Source organism: Mercenaria mercenaria, chromosome 2 (genome assembly GCF_021730395.1).
Source record: "Mercenaria mercenaria strain notata chromosome 2, MADL_Memer_1, whole genome shotgun sequence".
Lineage (NCBI taxonomy): Eukaryota > Metazoa > Mollusca > Bivalvia > Venerida > Veneridae > Mercenaria > Mercenaria mercenaria.
This window is the reverse complement of record NC_069362.1, coordinates 104,383,601-104,408,030: the sequence shown is the minus strand read 5'-3', so window position 1 is coordinate 104,408,030 and position 24,430 is coordinate 104,383,601. Positions and strand designations below refer to the sequence as shown.

General features: G+C 37.3%; 1 protein-coding gene across 4 annotated transcripts in view; it reads left to right on the top strand.

Annotated features, from left to right (window-relative positions):
* LOC128555323 (protein zer-1 homolog) overlaps window positions 1–24,430 on the top strand; it is a 71,562-nt gene that overhangs the window by 18,083 nt on the left and 29,049 nt on the right. For all 4 annotated transcript variants that reach the window (XM_053537410.1, XM_053537409.1, XM_053537408.1 and 1 more), the window contains exons 5-11: window positions 1,246–1,357; window positions 6,185–6,334; window positions 7,876–7,964; window positions 13,321–13,386; window positions 17,277–17,373; window positions 18,404–18,457; window positions 20,660–20,824. In XM_053537410.1, coding sequence (XP_053393385.1) covers window positions 1,246–1,357; window positions 6,185–6,334; window positions 7,876–7,964; window positions 13,321–13,386; window positions 17,277–17,373; window positions 18,404–18,457; window positions 20,660–20,824 — 733 coding nt within the window. The remainder of the gene's footprint in view (window positions 1–1,245; window positions 1,358–6,184; window positions 6,335–7,875; window positions 7,965–13,320; window positions 13,387–17,276; window positions 17,374–18,403; window positions 18,458–20,659; window positions 20,825–24,430) is intronic.

Here is a 24,430-nt window from a genome sequence, read left to right as displayed (position 1 = left end):
GAAAAGGCCAAAATTAGCTATTTTGACCTTGTCTGCACAATAGCAGCTTCGTTTATGATTTGATTTTAACCAAACTTCTACACAACTTGTATCACCATAAGATCTTGGTTCCTTTCTTGAACTAGCCAGATGCCATCATGGTTTCCAGAGTTATGGCTTCTTAAAGGTCCAGAGTTTGCTATTTTGGCTTTTTCAGCCATATAGAGACTTCATTTATGGTTTGAAAATATCTTTTACCAAACTTGCACACAACTTGTATCACCATAAGATCTTGGTTCCTTTCTTGAACTGGCCAGATTCCATTATGGGTTCCAGAGTGATGGCCCCTGAAAGGGCCAGAATTAGCTATTTTGACCTTGTCTGCACAATGGCAGCTTCATTTATGATTTGAATTTAATCAAACTTGCACAGAACTTGTGTCACCATAAGATCTTGATTCCTTTCTTCAACTGGCCAGATCCCATAATGGGTTCCAGAGTTATGGCCCCTGAAAGGGCCAAAATTAGCTATTTTGACCTTGTCTGCACAATAGCAGCTTCGTTTATGATTTGATTTTAACCAAACTTCTACACAACTTGTATCACCATAAGATCTTGGTTCCTTTCTTGAACTGGCCAGATTCCATCATGGTTTCCAGAGTTATGGCCTCTTAAAGGTCCAGAGTTTGCTATTTTGGCTTTTTCAGTCATATAGAGACTTCATTTATGGTTTGAAAATATCTTCAACAACAATAAATCTTGGATTCCATGACCAATCTGTCAGGTCCAATAGTAGGTTCCAGAGTTATTTTATATCTGATTACCTCCCTTGATTGTAATCAAAATGGATTTATATCAGTAAGTACTTACAGGACTAATTTGAAATTTCATTATTGTCATTAGTTGGACTGAGACAATCAGGGTAGATAACTATGGACTGATTTTATTTCAAATTACCTCCCTTTATTTCAAATTGAAATGGTATATCTCCGTAACTAATGAAAATACTGATCTGAAATTTCATTTATGTCAACAGATGGACTTGGACAATCAGTGAAGATACATATTGACTGAATTTATGACAAATTACCTCCCTTTATTTTTTTTAACTAAATGAATACATCTTAACAGCTTCTAAATGAGATTGGTTTGAAACGATCATAGCATTTTGAGCAATAGTATTCAGGTGAGCGAAACTGGGCCATCATGGCCCTCTTGTATGATCTTAAGTTTTGAAACAAATAGATGAGAAGTTGATGTTTTTCAGAGATCAGAAGTGTAGAGGTCACTGTATGCCAGGATTTGAGGGTAGACGGTTTGACTTTCTTGGACTATATGGTACTGATTCATGTACACACAAGTTCATTCCAGCTGATAGGGTATGTAAGATATATCTTACAGTTTTCAGTTTTCTAGACAAAATATGCGTGCTATTAAGCAGTGACAGTTCTTAGATAATTTCTGTGTATAAAAGATTTTAAGCTCACCTGAGCTTCTAAGGTCACCATGATTCTGTCATTTGTTAGCAGACTTTCATTGAAACAACTTCTACATGTACTTTGAAGCACCCTTATAGTTTCGTAGCCCGCAAGGAAAGTCGCTATACAACATATGATTGTGTAGGTGCGATGTTAAACCCAACACAACGTAACTCTCACACTTGTTTAAGCTTTGCAAAATTGGACATATACCCATCAAAAATGAGCTTTCTTTAAAATTGAGGTTTGATCATGTTATGAACATTAGAACATGAGTTTTTAGCTTGACTATTCGAAGAATAAGTAGAGCTATCCTACTCACCTAGGCGTCGGTGTCGGTCTAACACCTTGGTCAAGTTTTTCGTACTAGTCCATATTTTTTTGACAAAGTCTTTTGAGATATAGCTTTGAAACTTTCAACACTTGTGTACCATCACCTTGTCCAGTTTTAGGCAAGAGGACATAGATCCATCAAGGATTTTGGCTGAATTATGGCCCCTTTTAACTTAAATCTTGGTTAAGTTTTTCGTACCAGTTCACATTTTGTGTAAAGTGTTTGACATATGGCTTTGAAACTTTAATCACTTGTTTATTATAACAGCCTCTATCTGTAGGTAAGAGTTCATAACTCTGTCAACTATTTTGGCTGAATTATGGCGCTTTTAATCCCTCGCTTCGAAGAAGGAGGGGTATATTGTTTTGCAGATGTCGGTCTGTCTGTCGGTCGATTGGTATGTAGACCAATCCGTTTCTGGATGATAACTCAAGAACGCTTGGGCTTAGGATCAAGAAAATTTATAGGATGGTTGATCATAACCAGCAGATGACCCCTATTGATTTTGAGATCAGTAGGTCAAAGGTCAAGGTCACAGTGACCCAGAACTGTTAAACGGTTTCCAGATGATCACTCAAGAACGCTTGGGCCTAGGATCATGAAAGTTGATAGGGTGGTTGGTCATGACCAGCAGATGACCCTATTGATTTTGAGATCAGTAGGTCAAAGGTCAAGGTCACAGTGACCCAGAACAGTTAAACGTTTTCCAGATGATAACTTAAGAACGCTTGGGCCTAGGTTCATGAAAGTTGATAGAGAGGTTGATCATGACCAGCAGATGACCCCTATTGATTTTGAGGTCAGTAGGTCAAAGGTCAAGGTCACTTTGACCAAGAACAGTAGAACTTTTGTGGACAGTGACCAAATAGGATCACGAAAGTTGACAGGGAGGTTAGTCATGACCAGCAGATGACCGCTATCGATTTTGACGTCAGTAAGTCAAAGGTCAAGGACACAGGGACCTGTAACAGTAAAACCGTTTCCGGATGATAACTTGAGAACCCTTGGGCCTAGGATCATAAACTTTAATAGATAGGTTGATCATGACCAGTAGATGACCCCTATTGATATTGAGGTCAGTATGTCAAAGGTCTAGGTCACAGTGACCTGGAACAGTTAAAATGTATCCGGACGATAACTTGAGAATGCTTGGGCCTAGGATCATGAAACTTAATAGGGAAGTTTATCATGACCAGCAGATGACCCCTATTGAATTTGAGGTTTGTAGGTCAAAGGTCAAGGTCACTTTGACCAAGAACAGTAGAACTTTTGTGGACAGTGACCAAATAATTTCTGTTCCTTGTACAATTACTGAATGCATCAAGGGGGGCATTTCATGTTTTACGAGCTCTTTTTGGACTTGGAAATTGGTACAAATTTTGTACAAGTCCATGTTTTGTCAATACTATTTGACATGGGGCTTTGAAAGTTTGAACAATTGTTTATCATCATAATTTCTATCTTTAGGCAAGAGCACTTAACTCTGTCAAGGATTTTGGTTGAATTATGGCCGTTTTTGGACTTGGAAATTGGTTCAGATTTCATACAAGTCCATGTTTTGTCAAAACTATTGGCCATGTGGCTTTGAAACTTTGAACACTTGTTTATCGTCATTTTTCCCCATCTCTAGGCAAGAGTACATAACTCGGCTGACTATTTTGGCTGACTTATGGCCCCTTTTGGACTTGGAAATCAATTGAGTATTTCATACCAGTCCATATTTTGCCTAACCTGTTTGTCATATGGCTTTGAAAATTTGACCACTTGTTAGCCATCATAGTCTTCATATGTAGGCAAGACTTACATTGCACAGGTTCCATAACTCTATTTTGCTTTTTTACAAAATTATGCACCTTTTTCGACTTAGAAATTTTTGGTTAAGGTTTTGTATGTAAGCTGGTATCTCAGTACCCACTAATCGGAATGGATTGAAACTTCACACACTTGTTCACTGTCATGATCTGACATGCACTATGCAGGTCCCATGACTCTACTTTGCATTTTTACAAAATTAATCCTTTCTTTGACGTAGAAGTTTTTGGTTAAGTTTTTGTATGTAAGCTGGTATCTTAGTACCCACTAATGGGAATGAATTGAAACTTCACACACTTGTTCACTGTCATGGTCTGACATGTAATACACATGTTACATAACTCTATTTTGCAATTTTACAAAATTATGTCCCTTTTTTGATTTAGTAGTTTTTGGTTAAGTTTTTGTATGTAAGCTGGTATCTCAGTACCCACTAATGGGAATGGATAGAAACTTCACACAATTGTCCACTGTCATGAACTGATATGCATTTTACAGGTTCCATAACCCTGTTTTGCAATTTTACAAAATTATTCCCCTTTTTCAACTTTTGTTTTCATTCAACTGACAAGGCTGTTGAATAGTCGAGCATTGCTGTCCTCCGACAGCTCTTGTTTGATATAGAAATTAGTTAAGTTTTGCATACCATTCCATATTTTGTCTGAATTGTTTTATATATGGCTTTGAAACTTTGAACACTTGCTAACAATCATGGTCACACCTTGCCATATAGTGCAAGACTTATTCAAATCTACATTGTTTGTCTTATCTATTTTTATCTTTGAAGAAGGAGGGGTATATTATTTTGCAGATGTCGGTTGGTCTGTCTTCGGTCGGTCGGAATGTAGACCAATCCGTTTCCGGATGATACCTCAAGAACGCTTGGGCCTAGGATCATGAAAGTTAATAGGGTGGTTGATCATGACCAGCAGATGACCCCTATTGATTTTGAGATTAGTAGGTTTAAGGTAAAGGTCATAGTGACCCAGAACAGTTAAACGGTTTCCAGATGATAACTTAAGAACGCTTGGGCCAAGGTTCATGAAAGTAGATAGAGAGGTTGTTCATCACCAGCAGATGACCCCTATTGATTTTGAGATCTGTATGTCAAAGGTCAAGGTCACAGTGACCCTGAACAGTTAAATGGTTTCCGGATGATAACTCAAGAGCGCTTGGGCTTAGGATCATGAAAGTTGATAGGGAAGTTGGTCATGACCAGGAGATGACCCCCTATTGATCTTGAGGTCATTAGGTCAAAGTTCAAGATCACATTGGCCAGGAACAGTTAAACGGTTTCTGGACGATAACTTGAGAATGCTTGGGCCAAGGGTCATGAAAGATGATACAGAGGTTCATCATGACCAGCAGATGACCCCTATTGATTTTGAGGTCAGTAGGTCAAAGGTCAAGGTTATAGTGACTCGGACATTTAAACCGTTTCCAGACAATTACTTGAGAACGCTTGGGCCAAGGATCATGAAAGTTGATAGGGAGGTTGGTCATGACCAGTAGATGACCCCTATAGATTTTGAGGTCAGTAGACCAAAGGTCAAGGTTTCATTGACCCGGAACAGTTAAACGCTTTTCGGACGATGCCTTGAGAACGCTTGGGCCTAGGATCATGAAACTTAATAGGGAGGTTGGTCATGACCAGCTGATGACCCCTGTTGATTTTGAGGTCAATAGGTCAAAGGTCAAGGTCACAATGAACCAGAACAGTAGAACATTTGTTTACAGTGAGCAAATAATTTCTGTTCCTTGTGCAGTTACTGAATGCATCAAGGGGGGCATTTCGTGTTCGACGAGCTCTTGTTTCCTTTGTCTGAAAATCTCTGGTAATATTTTGACCCTATACTTCTATCAGTGCTTCGAATAGTTGAGTGCGCTGTCAACAGACAGCTCCTGTTGTTTCTAAACTAGCTTTAAAATTGCCAAATCAAGGGAAAAAAACATGCCTTGGCAAAAAAAACTTTTCAGCGTTCTTAAGCAATACACCACAGAGGAATAGTTACCTAATGTCTGTTAAATATAAAGATTTATAATTACGGCAATTAACCTCCAATACCCGAAACTTTGGGTGTATATTGCCCTGCTTTACAGAGCTTTGTTTCTTGCTTAAGTATTCAGACTATGTTTCTCTATAAAAGTCAAGGTCAAGTTCGATAACTAACCAGTTTGTATAAGTATCTCTAGTGTTATGGCCCTTCAGTTGGTTAAAATTGCAAAAATTAACGCTGTCCACTTAAGAACTTTAGAAGAATTCTAAAATTTAAAATCAGTTTGCTGTGATGGGCATGCATTGTCATAGGTTAAGAGTTGTTGTAAAAATAGTGTTTGGGTAAAATATTTTATTATTGACAAGAACCATAATTCTTTCTTGCATTTTAAATAATGTATGACTCTCATTTGATGTGCATTTGGCTCCCTCGGTCATAACCCTAAATTTTGTTTTGTAGTAAGAAAAGAAACATTTTATCAAGTTCAGGATCAGTGCACAAAACTTTGCAGTTTTAAATGGTTTGCCACTTGTAAAACAAAGTTTTCATGGAATTTGTAGAGCTCTTAGTTATATCTGTTTACAGGTGAGTGGGACTGCAAGCATTGAACAGTTGGTAGAAGCTCTGAAATCTCTGCAGCACAATGGGATGCTCATGTCTGCGGTAATCCAAGACATAAGCAAGTGGATAAAGGAACATAGGGTTGGCAGTACAGCAGGTCTTGCCTTGGTAGATGTAAGTTTAAACAAGTTTTTGTTCCACAGATCAGTATGAGGTTTGATATGAAAATAATATTACTGCATCATTGTCACATTTACTTAACATGTTTGTATTATAAAATTAAATCATGGATAAGTCAATTTAATTCTGGTGACATTTTGAAATATCATATTCTAGCCATATTCAATTTCTTAATAGTAGAAATTCAAACGATAAAATCTACCCATTTTGCTCTATGCTAAACTAATGTTTGTTTTATAAACAGAAAAGAACGCAAAGGCAAAGTGGTGGAAGACATACGATTTTCGTGAAAAACAATGCCTTGTTTTATACGGATTTTGGTGTGCTGTTTCTATTTCTGGAGTTATCAGGGCTTTTCATCAAGAAATTGGGAAGAGGTCTTGGTCTTTCAAATTGGGAAATTTATGCACGATAATTGTCCATTTTGGGAAAAATAATCAACCAGAAATAAACACAGAAAGACGAACTAAATTTATCTCCCCTGAAACACGAACTAAACTCCAGGCCATGGAACATAACAGATTACACTGGTAATGCATCACACATGGTTCTGTGCACTTTTAGACTATAGCGCAACAAATTGATACCAAACAAATACTTCCTCTGGAAATACTAAACTGTAAACAAAATCTTAACCATCTGTAGGCATGATTTTGGGAAAACTTACCTTGCATTTTGGGAAATATCTCTGCCACAGTTGGGAAAAAATAGTATATTTTTGGATTGGGAAGTGGCCTTTTATAGGCCTCTGTTATATAAGGATGAAAAGCCCTGGAAAAACTTATGTCCCTATTTTAGATTTAGATATATTAGCAAGTCATCTGAACATGGTGTACACACTCCGCCTACAGTTTCTATTCTATTGAAATGAAACTCAGTCTACTTCATCAACGTGAAGTATCGACTTTTATTATCGGGACTTTTATGTTGAATTATTTTTTCCAGGGTTATAGTCCTTCTTTGGACTTTGCAGTATTATTGTCGAATCAGAAACATTGTACATTTTCAACAGCTCATACAGTTTTTATCCATTTGAAATGAAACTAGGTAAACATCACCAACAGGACGTTGTCATATGCATTTTATGAGGAATGTTGTGTCTGTTTTCTTTTCTGGACCTACGGCCCTGTTGTGAACTCTATTATTCTAGCAGGCATTTTCAGGGCGCATGTGTCATACAATATTGATGTCATTCTTTAACAATGGGCTTTAATTTCATGGAGTAATACAGCATGAAATAAAAAAATTACTCTTCATGCATATCAATGATAGCACTAAATCTTAAATCATTGAACTTCAGCATATAGAAGAGCTATCTACTTACACAATTGAGCTACTAAATTAAATTATGCCTATTTTATATCTCAATCCAAATAACTGAAGTTTTGCAGGTTTTGTCTGCCTTTGAACCCCCCCCCCCCCCCCCACCAAAAAAAACAACAGAATATGAGAATGTGAGGTTCAAGCAAAACAAAAGAACTTTGGGTGATTTACCTATTAGAAATATTATTTATGTGTTCTCTCTATTACCACAGGGTCTTATAATGTTTGTGACACAATTAGGAGAATGGAATGATAGCGGAGCATCTGAAGAATTTGAAGAGAAAAGTATTTGTATCGCTTTGTGAGTACTAGGTCTATATTTTAAAACTTTGTTGAATATTGCGTACATTTAAAGGTGTATGCTAGAATTCCCTGTAGAGATGTGGAGATGGCGAAAATTTTTCCTAATAAAAGAATTTCTTAAAAAATGCCATTTTCAAGTGCAGGTAACTTTTTTTTCAGTACTGGTGACCTATGATTTTTATTGCATATTTTTGTTTCTTAGTTGATTGTCCTTTAATATCCAAAGTTTGAAGAACTCAAACCTATATTCGAACTTGACCTAGATTGCATCAAAGCAATCATTCTGACCAAAATTCTTGAAGATCAGTTGAAAAATACAACTTCTATCGCATACACAAGGTTTTTCTTTGATTTGACCTAGTGACTTTAAAATAATTCTGACAAAATTTCATAGAGATAAGTTGAAAAATACAGCCGCTATGGCATACACAAAGTTCTTCTTTGATTTGACCTAGTGACCTAGTTTTTGACCCCAGATGACCCATTTTCGAACATGGCCTAGGTTTCATCAGGGTTATCATTCTGACAAAAGTTCATGAAGATCAGTTGAAAAATACAGCCTCTATCGCATACACAAGCTAAATGTTGACAGACAGGCAGACGACAGACAGACTGGTGACCTATGATTTTTATTGCATATTTTTGTTTCTTAGTTGATTGTCCTTCAATATCCAAAGTTTGAAGAAATTCTATTACTGGGAAAAATTTCGCTCGAATTCTCGCCTTTACAATAATCTTAATATCTTGCAATGATTTTATTTTAGAACCACTTTTATTTTGTACCAACAGTAAAACTTCAACTATTGGGAACGCAGATACTGTGAAACTTGGATGATAAAAACACGGTTTCAAGCCCCTGTTTAGTCATTAAGTTTAATGCTTTGTTTCTGTCACTCAGTTTGTTCCTTTGTTATACAGTTGTATATTCAGTTGAAATTGTTAAGCACTTTCTAAGGAGGCAGTACACGCAGTATGAAATCTATTCAAAATAAGATTCAGCTGCCTGGTGACGTGAAGTATACTTTGGATGGGAAGGGATGAACAATAGTAAAAGCATTTGAAAGTTCCATATAGTTAATGTTTTAATATTCATGATATTATATTAATAATAATAAAAAAATGCTACCTGAAGGAGAAACATACAGTCGCCACTTCGTCCGTCTGTGTGTCCATCAGTCCGGAAATTCTTGTGTTGTCCAGAATATTTCTCAGCAACAACTTGCTGGAATTTAGTGAAACTTTATAGAAAGCTTTACTCTCAAGAGGAGATTAGCATATTATCTTCTTTTTCCACTTTGTTGATTTTTCACTGAGAAATTGTCCTTTGATTATTCAATGTTAGTATACTATGGTACCATTTCTTGTCCAGAGTATTGCTTAGCAACCTCTTGCTGGAATTTATTGAAACTTTATAAGAAGCTTTATTCCTAGGAGAAGATTCACATATTGTCTTCATGTTCTGGTGGGATGATTTTTCATTGAGTTATTGCCCTTTGATTATTCAACAATAGCACCATTTCTTGTCCAGGGTATTCATCAGCTATTATTGGCTAGAAATTAGCAAAATTTCATAGAAAGCTTCAGTTTCAAGAGGAGCTGTGCCTGATGTCTTTGTATTCTGGTTGGATGATTTTCTCTGAGTTATTGTCCTTTGATTATTCAACATAGGTATTTTATAAAGAATAGATAGAGCTATTGGACTCACCCAAGTGTCAGCATCAGTGTCCCGATTTGGTTAAGTTTTGTATGTAAACTGGTATCTCAGTAACCTTATGTAGGAATGGATTGAAACTTCACACACTTATTCACTGTGATAAACTGAGTTACATTGCACAGGTTCCACAACTCTGTTTTGTCTTTTTACAGAATTATGCTCCTTTTTAGCTCGACTATTCATAGAATAGTAGAGCTATTGGACTCGCCCATGCGTCGGTGTCCGCGTCGGCGTCGGCGTCCCGATTTGGTTAAGGTATGTAAGCTGGTATCTCAATAACCACTTGTGGGAATGGATTGAAACTTCACACACTTATTCACTGTGATAAACTGACCTACACTGCACAGGTTCCATAACTCTATTTTGCTTTTTTACAAAATTATGCCCCTTTTTCGTCTTAGAAATTTTTGGTTAAGGTTTTGTATGTAAGCTGGTATCTCAGTACTTACTAATGGGAATGGATTGAAACTTCACATACTTGTTCACTGTCATGATCTGACATGCACTAAGCAAGTCCCATAACTCTGCTCTTTTTTTTCAAAATTATGCCCCTTTTTCGACTTAGCAGTTTTTGGTTAAGTTTTTGTATGTAAGCTGGTATCTCAGTAACCACTTGTGGGAATGGATTGAAACTTCACCTACTTATTCACTGTGATAAACTGACCTACATTGCACAGGTTCCATAACTCTATTTTACTTTTTTACAAAATTATGCCCCTTTTTCGACTTAGAAATTTTTGTACCCCCCGACAACAAAGTTGTAAGAGGGGTATACTGGTTTCAGGTTGTCTGTCTGTCTGTTTGTCTGTCTGTCCGTCTGGCCGTCTCTCCTCATCCCCTTGACACAATTTAATGAAACTTCACACAAGTGATCAGTACCAACAGTAGTTGTGCATGGGGCATGTTAGGTTCTTTCAGCGACAAAAATTGCAGAGTAATGGGACTTTGTTTCTTGTTAACATACTATGTACATACAGTCTGCATATGCAATCTTGTGCGTGCCTAATCTACCAAACCCTTACACACAATTTAATGAAACTTCACACAAGTGATAAGTACCAACCCTAGTTGTGCATGGTGCATGTTACATTCTTTTAGATAAATATTCTGCATACTTATGGGACTTTGTTTTTTGTTACTATACTGTATACATACAGTCTATATACATGCAGTCAACATAAGTATGCAATCTTGTGTGCGTCAAATTGCAATGCACTGTGTCAGTGCATGCGGGGGGTACATTCATCACCTTTAGTGATAGCTCTAGTTGGTTAAGGTTTTGTATGTAAGCTGGTATCTCAGTACTTAATAATGGGAATGGATTGAAACTTCACATACTTGTTCACTGTCATGATCTGACATGCACTAAGCAAGTCCCATAACTCTACTCTTTTTTTTCAAAATTATGTCCCTTTTTTTGACTTAGCAGTTTTTGGTTAAGTTTTTGTATGTAAGCTGGTATCTCAGTATCCACAAATTGGAAAGGATCGAAACTTAACACACTTGTTCACTGTCATGATATGACATGCGGTACAGAGGTTCAATACCTCTACTTTGCATTTTACAAAATTATGCCCCTTTTTCAACTTTTGTATTAATTCAATTGACAAGGCTGTTGAACAGTTGAGCGTTGCTGTCCTCCGACAGCTCTTGTTCAACTTTGATACTCATTCATTTGACAAGGCTGTTGAATAGTCGAGCGTTGCTGTCTTCCGATGTTAGTGCTGTTTTCTGTTTAAACAATAACAAGAGGGCCAAGATGGTCCTAGGCCGCTCACCTGAGAAACACACCATAACAGTGTAAACATGTTTGACCTAGTGATTTCATGGAAACAAATATTCTGACCAATTTCATTAAATTTGTAGCAAAAATCTTGAGTGTAAACAAGTATTTTCTTTGATTTGACCTAGTGACCTAGTTTTTGACCCCAGATGACCCTTATTTGATCTTGACCTAGATTTCATCAAGGCTATCATTCTGACCAAATTTCATGAAGATCAGTTTGAAAACTACAGCCCCTTTTGCATACACAAGGTTTTTCTTTTATTTGACCTAGTGACCTAGTTTTGACCCCAGATTACCCATATTCGAACTTGACCTAGATTTCATCAAGGCAACCATTCTGACTAAATTTTATGAAAATCCAATGTTAAATGCAGCCCCCATTGCATACACAAGGTTTTTCCTTGATTTGACCTAGTGACCTAGTTTTCGAACTTGACCTAGATTTCATTAAGACTATCATTCTGACCAAATTTCATGAAGATCAGTTGAAAAATACAGCCTCTAGCGCATACACAAGGTTTTTCTTTGATTTGAACTAGTGACCTAGTTTTTGACTCCAGATGACCGGTATTCGACCTTGACCTAGATTTCATAAAGGCTATCATTCTGATCAAATTTTATGAATATCCAATGTAAAATGCAGCCCCTATTGCGTACACAAGGTTTTTCTTTAATAAGACCGGGTGACCCATATTCAACTTGACCTAGATGTCCTCCAGACAATCATTCATATCAAATTTCATGAAGATTCGGTGTAAAATGCAGTCCTTATTGCATACACAAGTTTTTTATGCCCCTGAAGGGAGGCATATAGTTTCTGAACCATCTGTCGGTCTGTTGGTCTGTCAGTCTGTTGGTCTGTCCGCAATTTTCGTGTCCGGTCCATATCTTTGTCATCGATGGATGGATTTTCAAATAACTTGGCATGAATGTGTATCACAGTAAGACGACGTGTCGCGCGCAAGAACCAGGTCTGTAGCTCAAAGGTCAAGGTCACACTTAGATGTTAAATGTCATTTTTCATGATAGTGCATTGATGGGCGTGTCTGATCCATATCTTTGTCATCCATGGATGGATTTTCAAATAACTTGGCATGAATGTGTACCACAGTAAGACGACGTGTCGCTTGCAAGACCCAGGTCCGTAGCTCAAAGGTCAAGGTCACACTTAGACGTTAAAGGTCATTTTTCATCATAGTGCATTGATGGGCGTGTCCGGTCCATATCTTTGTCATTCATGCATGGATTTTAAAATTATTGGGCATGAATGTGTACCACAGTAAGACGACGTGTCGCGCGCAAGACCCAGGTCCGTAGCTCAAAGGTCAAGGTCACACTTAGACGTTAAAGGTCATATTTCATGATAGTGCATTGGTGGGCGTGTCCGGTCCATATCTTTGTCATTCATGCATGGATTTTAAAATAACTACGCATGAATGTGTGGCACAGTAAGACGGACGTGTCCTGTGCAAGACCCAGGTCCGTAGGTCAAAGGTCCTAGATTTGCCTTTATCTGTCTGTCCCAATTAGTGTCATGCATATCTTTGAAAGTATTTCACCAAGAGTCATCAAACCTCACAGGACTGTTATTAAGTGTGTGAAGTTGTGCATCTGGTGTTATAATTATGATTTCACACAGCTAGACAACAGTTATTGCTTATAATTATGATTTCACACAGCTAGACCACAGTTATTGCCCTTGACTTAGTCAAAAATATGCACACAGTGACAGGAGTAGGGGCATCAGTGTCTTAATGACACACATCTAGTTCTCCATCTATATTTAACATCATAACTAAAATAAAGCTGCAAAACTTTATAAAGGACTTTCAGAAGCACTTCTGTGTATTTCAGGGAAATTATGCTCAGTCTGGTAGTAGACCATGGTATGGTGGAATGTTTTACTGTCAGAAGGAAGAGGTATCATTTTGTCGTCCTTTCATACTTATTTTACATAGGTATAAACAGACTGTACAACATTTACATGCTTTGATTTTTAAGCCATAATTTATGAGCCTTTTTAAGACGTTATGTAGTTTGAATACAAGCAGTATAACCTCTGAATAATGACGTCCTTGTTCTGCAAATACCTCTTTGCAACAGCCGATTTAAGACTTAATTATTCCGTGTTGTGTAAAAAAGCTGTGTAAAGATTTGTTTAAAGTAGGAAAAAGTAATGATGTGAAGTAAGATTTATTAATATATATAATTTGTCACATAAGTAAAATGATGGCATTTTGACATAATGGCCAGCACAGAAATTGGATTAATTCTAGAATAATTCGACTGAAGAAAGACAGGTTTTTTTGATTTATTACATGTTTTTCTGTGAATTATCAAAATATTAGAGTGAAATATATCTGGTGTTTTCACAGTGAAAAGTATTAATATTTTTTCAATGTAAAAACTATAAATGGGTAAATTTAGTCAAAGCATGAATAAAAGGATTTTTATGCCCCTGGTATCTACTGATGCGGGAGGCATATAGTGATTGTCCTGTCCGTCCGTCCGTTCGTTCGTTCGTCTGTCCGTACGAGGTTAACCAAATGGGACAGTTTCGCCTAGCATCAATACCCCTAACTAGAATGACTTGATACTAATGCAGTTGTAACCTGTGACCATTCCTCATCTTCAGACATCACCTGACCTCAGTTTGACCTTGACCTTGAACTTGACCTCGTTTTGGACTTAGCATGCTTTGTATCGACAAGGATGCCACCGGGGGCATCAAGCGTTTATTGAACGCAGCTACTTGTTTTAATGTAAGATCAATATCTTTCACTCATGATCACCATATCTTACATTTTCAGGAGTGGTTCTGCCACTTCGGGGGTGATCCATGGATAAAAAAAACTGTGCATTATACATGAGTATCTAGGGTATACAAGTATATGGAGAGTTATCCTACTTGACCCGGCATCCACATCTGCGTCTGTTCCACGTTCACACCTTAGTTAAGATTTTGATGCACTTTCTCTTTATCTCTGTAATTACGTGATGGATCTGCTTCAGACTTAAAATACATTGCTCATCATCATCCACATTATATGGTGCAAGAGTTATAGCTCTCGCACCAAAGTTTCTTGAATTTTCCTCCCTTTTCAGTTAGAACTTCAGGCTAAAGATTTGATGCACTTACTCTTTATCTCTGTTATTACTGACTGGATTTGAGTCGAACTAAATATAGCTGTTCCACATCATCACCCACATCATACGACACATAAAAATCTGCCACTAATACTTTATAGATTATCCCCCTTTTTACTTAAAATTTAAAGCTAAAGGTTCCATGCTCTTTCACTGTATCTTTGTTCTTACTATATGAATTTTATTAATCCCCCGCTACAAGTGGTGAGGGGTTATAGGAATGGTCTTCGTCCGTCCTTTCGTCCGTCTGTCCGTAACACTTTCGTGTCTGCTCCATATCTCTTAAACGCCTTTAAGAATTTTCATGAAACTTAGGTCAAATGATCACCTCATCAAGACGATGTGCAGAACCCATGAGTCAGCATTGTCAGCTCAAGGTCAAGGTCACAACTCAAGGTAAAAGGTTTGAGCCTTCCATTTTCTGTCCGCTCTATATCTCTTAAACCCTTGAAGGAATTTTATAAAACTTGGGTCAAATGATCACCTCATCAAGATGATGTGCAGAACCCATGAGTCAGCCATGCCGGCTCAAGGTCAAGGTCACAACTTAGGGTGAAAAGTTTGAGCCTTCCATTTCGTGTCCGCTCTATATCTCCTAAACCCCTTGAAGGAATTTTATAAAACTTGGGTCAAATGATCACCTCATCAAAACGATGTGCAGATCTTAAGTGTCAGCCATGCCGGCTCAAGGTCAAGGTCAAAACTTAGGGTAAAATGTTTGAGCTTTCCATTTTGTGTTCACTCTGTACCTCCTAAACCCCTTGAAGGATTTTCATCAAACATGGGTCAAATGATCACCTCATCAAGAACTCATGAGTCAGTCATGTCAGCTGAAGGTCAAGATCACAACTGAAGCTCAAAGGTTTGAGCTCTGTATCTCCAAAACCCCTTTAAGGATTTTCATGAAACTTGGGTCAAATGATCACCTCATCAAGACGTTGTGCAGAATTCATGAGTCAGCCATGTCTGTTCAAGGTCAAGGTCACAGCTAAAGGTCAAAGGTTTACCCTTTAACTATCCATAGCAGTGGCGGGGGATTTAGCTGTCTTTCAGACTGCCTTGTTCAAACTTGAAATACATGTAGTTCTTCCATGTCTCTTGCCCTCATCATATGACAAAAGGTCCATAACTCTAGGTCAATATTTCATGAATAATATCCCCTTTTTACTTTCAATTTCAGTTTTGATTCAAACTTACACACCATCTCTCCCGTCATATGACACATGGTCCATAATTTTTGCTCCAATATGATATTAATTATGTCCTTTTTTACTTAGAATTTCAGGTTCAAGTTATTATCCACTTTTGCTATTTCCATACCTCATGTTTTTATTTCGATGTAAATGAGATGTGAAACCAAAATTTGTAGTCCTGTTTGGTGCCATATAACCTATACTGTGTTGGTGTGCCATAAAACCCAAATAAATAAAATAAATAAATAACTTTTGCTATATCTCAGTTGTTGCTAAATATTCCACATTATAAGCCACATACAAATTTTATTTAAAGTCGGTGTTACATGAAATGACACATGTTGTATTACTGTTACAGTGTAGCAGAAATTTTTCATGAATCATGTTCCTTTTATACTTACATGTACTTTGTTTTGATACCTTTACCTCTATTATTGTAAGATATATTTGATAGAGACTTCAACCATTATGCAGTTTGAGCAGTTAAATGCATTGAAAGATCCAGCTTCCTCTGTTGTGCCACTATCCAGCATCAAAATATTCAAGAGTGCTGTCTCCTGTGGCAGCTCTTGTTTGTTGAGTAACCCTGTCAAGTATTTTAGTCAATTAATTTATGCTATATGTCCACAAATAATGGGCTCAACATTATTGCCCTTTAACATCAAAGTCCAAGTTAAAAGAATACAGTTATAACTTACTGTGATCTATTGAAAAAGTAGTTTTTAATTAAGAATAAGTGTTAATAAATGGAATTCTAGTTTATTAGTTCATAAACCAATGCACTTTGTGGCATTCTAGTTAATAAAACAATGTATCAGTATTCTAGGATTTTGTAAAAAAGGCTTTGGTAGCTTAGTGGTAGATCACTTGCTTTGAGTGCAGGCGGTTGTGGGTTCAATCCCTGGCCGTGTCATACCAAAGACATAAAAGGTGGTACCAGTAGCTTCCATGCTTGGCGCTCATCATTAAGAAGATAGTGCTAGGACTGGTCAGCCTGGTGTCAGTATAATTTGACTGGGTGGTGTATCTTGTCACATTTCCATGGCATGATATTCCAGTGAGGCAGCACTGAAAAGCTGTGCATTGTGCTCACTGCTTCAAGTAGACACCATTGTTTATAAGACTGAAAGATTGGTAAAAAATTATGCTAGACCCAAACACAGGCACACAGAGAGTATTTTGTAGCTTTCTAGTTCATAAAACAATGTGTCAATTATTTAGTATTTGTGGCATTCTAGTTCATAAAACATTGTATAAATATTAGATATCTTATTGTTTTATTTATTTATTTATTTTGTTGGGTTTTACGTCACAGTAACACAATTATAGGTCATATGGCAACTTTCCTGCTTTGATGGTGGAGGAAGACCCCAGGTGCCCCTCTGTGTATTATTTCATTACGAGTGGGCACCTGGGTAGAACCACCGACCTTCCGTAAGCCAGCTGGATGGTTTCCTTCTTATTATTTAGATTGCTTCTGGAGCAGCTTCTTAATGTTTGTAACATGATGTGTACCAGGGTTCGCTGGAAGCTAAGGGCCACAAGGATCACAGAACAGAGAACTAAGGTAAACAGTCTATGATCCAACCTTACAGACTGAGTTTCTAGACCCTCATCCAAAATGCCAGCCTCTGATTGGCTGTTTCTGAGCACAAAATTTTTTTGAAAATGACCAATGGCAAGGATGTATTTGGAGACCGGCTCATATTCAGTATTATATGATTTGAATCAGGTCGTGTGTTTATTAGCTTGCAGACATGGAAAAGATAGCTCAGACTTTTCTTAAAAGCTTTCAGGTATATTAATCCCACTAAATTAGAAAGTGCTGCAGCATTTCAGCTGTGTAGATGAATTGTAAACAAGATTACAGGTAGTTGAATGTCAGATGCTTCAAGTCATCGGTGTAAGTTTGAGGAATACACATGTCAGTAATGATGTGTTTGAAAGAATTCAGTATGATTTTCTGGGAGCGACTGTTTTTTCTCTGAAACTTCTTATGTGCTATCTGTTTTTAGAAATTGAAGCATGCACAACATAAACAATGTTTGCTAATAGTGAAAAGTGCTGTATGTATTATAGTAAATCTTAATGGGTCCTGTGTGTCTTTCAGTATTCACTTCGATATGAATTACAAACAGACATGGTTAAATATTAATGTCTAAGATGTAGCTTTTCTACAGACTGTTAGTGAAAATTGCTGAATGTATGATAGTGAATCACATTGGGGACCTGTATTGCCTTACAGTATTCACTTGATATTAATTACAAACAAACATGGTTAGGTATTGTTGTTTTATTTTCTGGTCCTTTGGGATCATGGAGTCCATTCAGTATATGTGTAATAGAGTTCCGCTTAAGCCGGGGCTAGGGGGCGTGAGAGGTGTTGCACATTTTATTACCTGTCATGAACAGACTCAATCAAACCGAGTCTGCGATTATTCCTTTTTGGTTGCATTCTATGCTTCCAAAGGACCTTTTTACAGATTTTATTAATGTCCAGCTTTTCTAGAAAGTTTTCTGTTTGCATGTAATGGATTTTTTTCTGTTTGAAGACCAGACCATATTTAATTATATCCTATTGACAATATTTCTTACAGATATTGGAGAAGTCCTTGCTGTTGATTTTTCACCTTGACTTGGAGCGTACAGCAGTAAGTTGTCTTATGTTATGTTGGGTTAAAGGCTGTTCTTTAGCAATATTTCTGTTTTATATTGCAGTCAGTCACTTAAACAATTTGTTCTAGGACTCTTTGTTCTCAACACCTATAAGTGACGTTTCCGTATGAATTAGAGACATTAGAGACTTTGTTTTCAGTGAGTCGTCTCAGAGAACATACGCTTCGCCTGGAAGTAAATACCTATGACCTTGTGGTTAAAAGTTTGGTCATCTCTCTGTTTTTAAGCTTTGGGGAGTGGGTAATTTCAGGAGAAGTTGTAATTCAGATACTCCTGTATGTGTATTTGTCAGAAATTCCTTTATGTAGTATACTTTATATATTTAAATGTATATGCATTACGTTTGAAACAAGACAGAAATATGAAGTATGGTACAGCTTTCCTATTTCTGTTTGTTAGCCCACCATCATCAATATGCAATACCTTTGAAACAAGACAGGAATATGAAGTATGGTACAGCTTTCCTATTTCTGTTTGTTAGCCCACCATCATCAGATGGTGGGCTATTCAAATCACTCTGCGTCCGTGGTCCGTCCGTCCGTCCTTCAGTCCATTAACAATTTCTCATTATCGCATCTCCTCAGAAACTACTGAGGGGATTTTGACCAAACTTTGTCACAATGATGTATTGGTACCCTAGTTGTATCCCCCTGAAAATCTGACTGGTTTTCATTAATTTTTGAGTGAGTTATGGCCCTTTGTTTATTTTTATAATTTACATAGATTTATATAGAGAAAAACTTTGAAAATCTTTTTGTCTAAGCCACAGGGCCTAGGGCTTTGATATTTGGTTTGTAGCATCATCTAGCGGTCCTCTATTTAGGTTGTTCATATTATTCCCCTAGGGTCAAATATGGCCCCACCCCGGGGTTACATGGTTTATATAGACTTATATAGGGAAAAACTTTGAAAATCTGCTTGTCCAAAACCACAAAGCCTAGGGCTTTGATTTTTGTAATGTAGCATCATCTAGTGGTTCTCTACCAAGTTTGTTAAAATTATCCCCCTAGGGGTCAAATGTGGCATCGCCCCGGTGGTCACATAGTATATAGACTTATATCTAAGGGAGAACTATAAAAATATTCTTGTCAATAATCTACAACATTCAAATTTGGACCACATGTATAGTTTTGAGTGGCTAGATGAACCTTGACATGAGTTGACCTTGATCTTGACCTAGTGACCTACTTTCACATTTCTGTAGCTACAGCCTTCAAATTTGGACCACATGCATAGGTTTGTGTACTGAAATAAACTTTGACATTGACCTAGTGACCTACTTTCACATTTTTGAAGGTACAGGCTTCAAATTTGGACCACATGCATAGTTTTGTGTTCCGAAATGAAATTTAACCTTGATTTTGACCTAGTTACCTACTTTCACATTTCTCAAGCTACAGTCTTCAAATTTGGACCACATGCATAGTTTTGTGTACTGAAATGAACTTTAACCTTGAGATTAACCTAGTGACCTACTATCACATTTCTGTAGCTACAGCCTTCAGATTTAGACCACATGCAGTTTTGTGTTCTGAATTGAAATTTGACCTTGATTTTTACCCAGTATTTACTTTTACATTTCTCTAGTTACAGCCTTTAAATTTGAAGCACATGCATAGTTTTGTGTACCGAAATGAACTTTGACCTTGAGATTGACCTAGTGACCTACTTTCACATTTCTGTAGCCACAGTCTTCAAATTTGGACCACTTGCATAGCTTTGTGTTCTGAATTGAAATTTTTACCTTGATTTTTACCTAGTGTTTACTTTCACATTTCTCAAGCTACAGCCTTCAAATTTGGACCACATGCATAGTTTTGTGTACCGAAATGAACTTTGACCTTGAAATTGATCTAGTGACCTACTTTCACATTTCTCAAGCTACAGCTTTCAAATTTGGACCACATGCACAGTTTTGTGTACCAAAATGAACTTTGACCTTGATTTTGACCTTGAGCTAGTCTTGAAATTTGGAACATTCAAAAATGGCACAATGGTGGGCGCCAAGATCACTCTGTGATCTCTTGTTTGTAAATAGTGTTGGAGATTGTTTCCAAGAAAGGGAAAACATTTAAGAAGTATTGAAAGTCATGATATTTTGAGAATCTGCAGGTAAATTTAACATATTTTCATAATGAAAAAATATTGTGTGTTTTTATTTTCGTATAAATTTACAGATGTACAGCTACAGATTCAAGCAGTATATACAAGTTTTGCTTGGAATATTCCACAGTCCAGTGAGACAAAATGAGAAATTATTCTCCCTCAATTTGCTATATTCAGTTTGCAAAAACAATCAGGAATATAAGGTGGTTGCTGGCAAAAAGTTGGAACTTGTTAAGGTCAGTAAGTGCACTTTGAAGTATTTTTTATTGTCGTGTGTCTGCAGCACTTCCAACCAAGGGATTCTAATATTATTTGACACAAATGCTTCTATGAGACAATTTGCCCATGCAGAAGACTCCGAACCCTAGCTCAAAGGTCAATGTCTTGCTTTGAGGTCAAAGAGTTAGTCATTTTCATTGTCGTGGATATGATTTTGATGCATATTCAAATAACTTTTCATAAATGTTCAACTTAACAAGCTGATGTATCATTGGGGGCAAATTAAAAATATGTTGGGGTATTTCTTCTGAATTACTTCCCTTTAATATGATGAGGTACATTTGCATTTCATAGCATTTTTGGCTCCATTTTCTAACACTTTACAAATAAAATGTAATTATTTTTAGCTCACCTGAGCATATTGTGATCGCTCGCCGTCCTACGTCCGTCCGTCCACACGTTCCTTTAAACAACATCTCCTCCTAAACTATCGGGCAAATTTTGATGAAACTTCACAGGGATGTTCCTTGGATGGTCTTCTTTAAAAATTGTTAAAAGAATTGAATTCCATATAGAACTCTGGTTGCCATGGCAACCAAAAGGAAAAACTTTAAAAATCTTCTTGTCCAAAACCACAGGTCATAGGGCTTTTATATTTGGTATGTAGCATCATCTAGTGGTCTTCTACCAAGGTTGTTCAAATTATTCCCCTAGGGTCAAATGTGGCCCACCCTGGGGGTCACATGGTTTACATAGACTTATATAGGGAGAAAATCATCTTGTCAAAAACCACAAGGCATAGAGCCTTAATATTTGGCCTGTGACATCATCTAATGGTCCTCTATAAAGATTGCTCAAATCATGACCCCTGGGGTGAAAAGAGGCCCCGTCCCGGGGATCCCAAATTTTACATAGACTTATATAGGAAAAAACTTTAAAAAAATCTTCTTGTGTGAAACCAAAAGACCTAGATCTTTGATATTTGGTATGTAGCATTGCCTTTTGGTTCCCTAACAAAAGTATTCAAATTATGCCCCTGGGATGAAAAGAGGCCCCACCCTGGGGGTCTCAAGTTTTACATAGACTTAAATAGGAATTAAAAAAAAAATCTTCTTGTCTGAAACTACAGTATGTAGCATTGCCTAGTGGCTCTCTATTAAACAAGATTGTTCAAATTATGCCCTTGGGGTGAAAAGAGGCCCCTCCCCGAGGGTCACATAGATTTTACATGAGTTATATAGGAAAAAATTCTTCAAAAATTATCTGATCATATTTCCTAGACTGTTTAATTATAATTACCTTATGACCCCAAGTAATTAGGGTCACTTGACTGTTACCTTGACCTACTTTCTTGTTTTATAAGATACAGCCTTGAAATTTTTATGACATGTACAGTTTTGCACACCAATCTTAAAATTGACTTTCAGTGACCATGAATGTGACCTACTGACCTACTTTTTAGCTCACCTGAGCACAAAGTGCTCAGGGTGAGGTATTGTGATCGCTCACCGTCGGCGTCCGGCCGTCCGCACTTTCCTTTAAACAACATCTCCTCCTAAACCAACAGGCCAATTTTGATGAAACTTCACAGGGATGTTCCTTGGATGGCCCCCTTTCAAAATTGTTCAAAGAATTGAATTCTATGCAGAACACTGGTTGCCATGGCAACCGAAAGGAAAAACTTTAAAAATCTTCTTCTCAAAAACCAGAAGCCCTAGAGCTTAGATATTTGGTGTGAAGCATTGCCTAGTGGACCTCTACCAAATTTATTCAAATCATGACCCTGGGGTCAAAATTGACCCCGCCCCAGGGGTCACTTGATTTTACATAAGAAAATCTTAACAAATCTTCTTCTCAAAAACCAGAAGCCTTAGAGCTTAGATATTTGACATGTAGCATTGCCTAGTGGACCTCTACTAAAATTGTTCAAATCATGACCCCGGGGTCAAAATTGACCCCGCCCCAGGGGTCACTTGATTTTACACAGGAAAATCTTCAAAAAAATTCGGAAAATAAACCAGAAGGCCTAGAGCTTAGATATTTCACATGTAGCATTGCCTAGTGGACCTTTACAAAATTTGTTCAAATCATGGCCCCCGGGGTCAAAATTGACCCCGCCCTAGGGGTCACTTGATTTTACATAGGAAAATATTTAAAAAATCTTCTTCTCAAAAACCAAAAGTCCTAGAGCTTAGATATTTGACTTGTAGCATTGCCTAGTGGACCTTTACTCAAGTTGTTCAAATTATGACCCGGGGGTCAAAATTGACCCCGCCCTAGGGGTCACTTGACTTTACATAGGAAAATCTTCAAAAGTTTTCTAAAAATAAACCAGAAGGCTTAGAGCTTAGATATTTCACATGTAGCATTACCTAGTGGACCTCTACAAAATTTGTTCATATCATGACCGCCTGGGTCAAAATTGACCCCGCCCCAGGGGTCACTTGATTTTACATATGAAAATCTTCAAAAAATTTCTAAAAATAAACTAGAAGGCCTAGAGACTAGATATTTGACATGTGGCATTGCCTAGTGGACCTCTACAAAATATGTTCAAACCTTGTCCCCCGGGGTCAAAATTGACTCCGCCCTAGGGGTCACTTGATTTTACATAGGAAAATCTTTAAAAAAAATTCTAAAAATAAACCAGAAGGCCTAGATCTTAGATATTTGACATGTAGCATTGCCTATTAGACTTTTACAAAGTTTATTCAAATCATGACCCTGCCCCATGGGGTTACTTGATTGTACATAAAAAAATCTTCAAAATTTTCTAAAAATAAACCAGAAGAGCTTAGATATTTGACATGTAGCATTGCCTAGTGGACCGCTACAAAAAGTTTTCAAATCTTGTTTTTAAAGTTACTTAAAGCAAATTTCAACTATATTTTCTCATAATTATTTTGATTGATGTCTATTATGATCTTTTGACCTTGAAGACTTGTCCTTAAGTGCAGTGATAACAGGTGAGCGATATAGGGCCATCATGGCCCTCTTGTTAATATTTTAGCATCAGTTTGGCATTTTAAACATGTGGCTCATATTACTCAGGTGAGCGATTCAGAATGTCCATGATTGTGACCTACTGACCTTCTTTCTTGTTTTTTAAGATACAGCCTTGAAATTTAAATGACATGTACAGTTTTGCACACGGATGTTAAAACTGATTTCCAGTGACCTTGAATGTGACCTCCTGGCCTACTTTCTTGTTTTTAGCCCACCATCTGATGATTCAAATCACTCTGCGTCCGTGGTCCATCGTCCTTCCGTCCCTCCATCCTTCCGTCCGTCCTTCCATTAACAATTTTTCGTTATCGCATCTCCTCAGAAACTAATCGGGGGATTTTGACCAAACTTTGTCAGAATGATGTATTAGTACCCTAGTTGTGCCCCCCTGAAAATCAGACTGGTTCAACAGTTTTTGAGTGAGTTATGGCCCTTTGTTTAATATTATAAATTACATAGATTTATATAGGGAAAAACTTTGAAAATCTTCTTGTCAAAAACCACAGGGTCTAGGGCTTTGATATTTGGTATGTAGCATCATCTAGTGGTCCTCTACCAAGATCTCTCAAAGGATTTACCTAGGGTCAAATATGGCCCTGCCCCGGGGGTCAGATGGT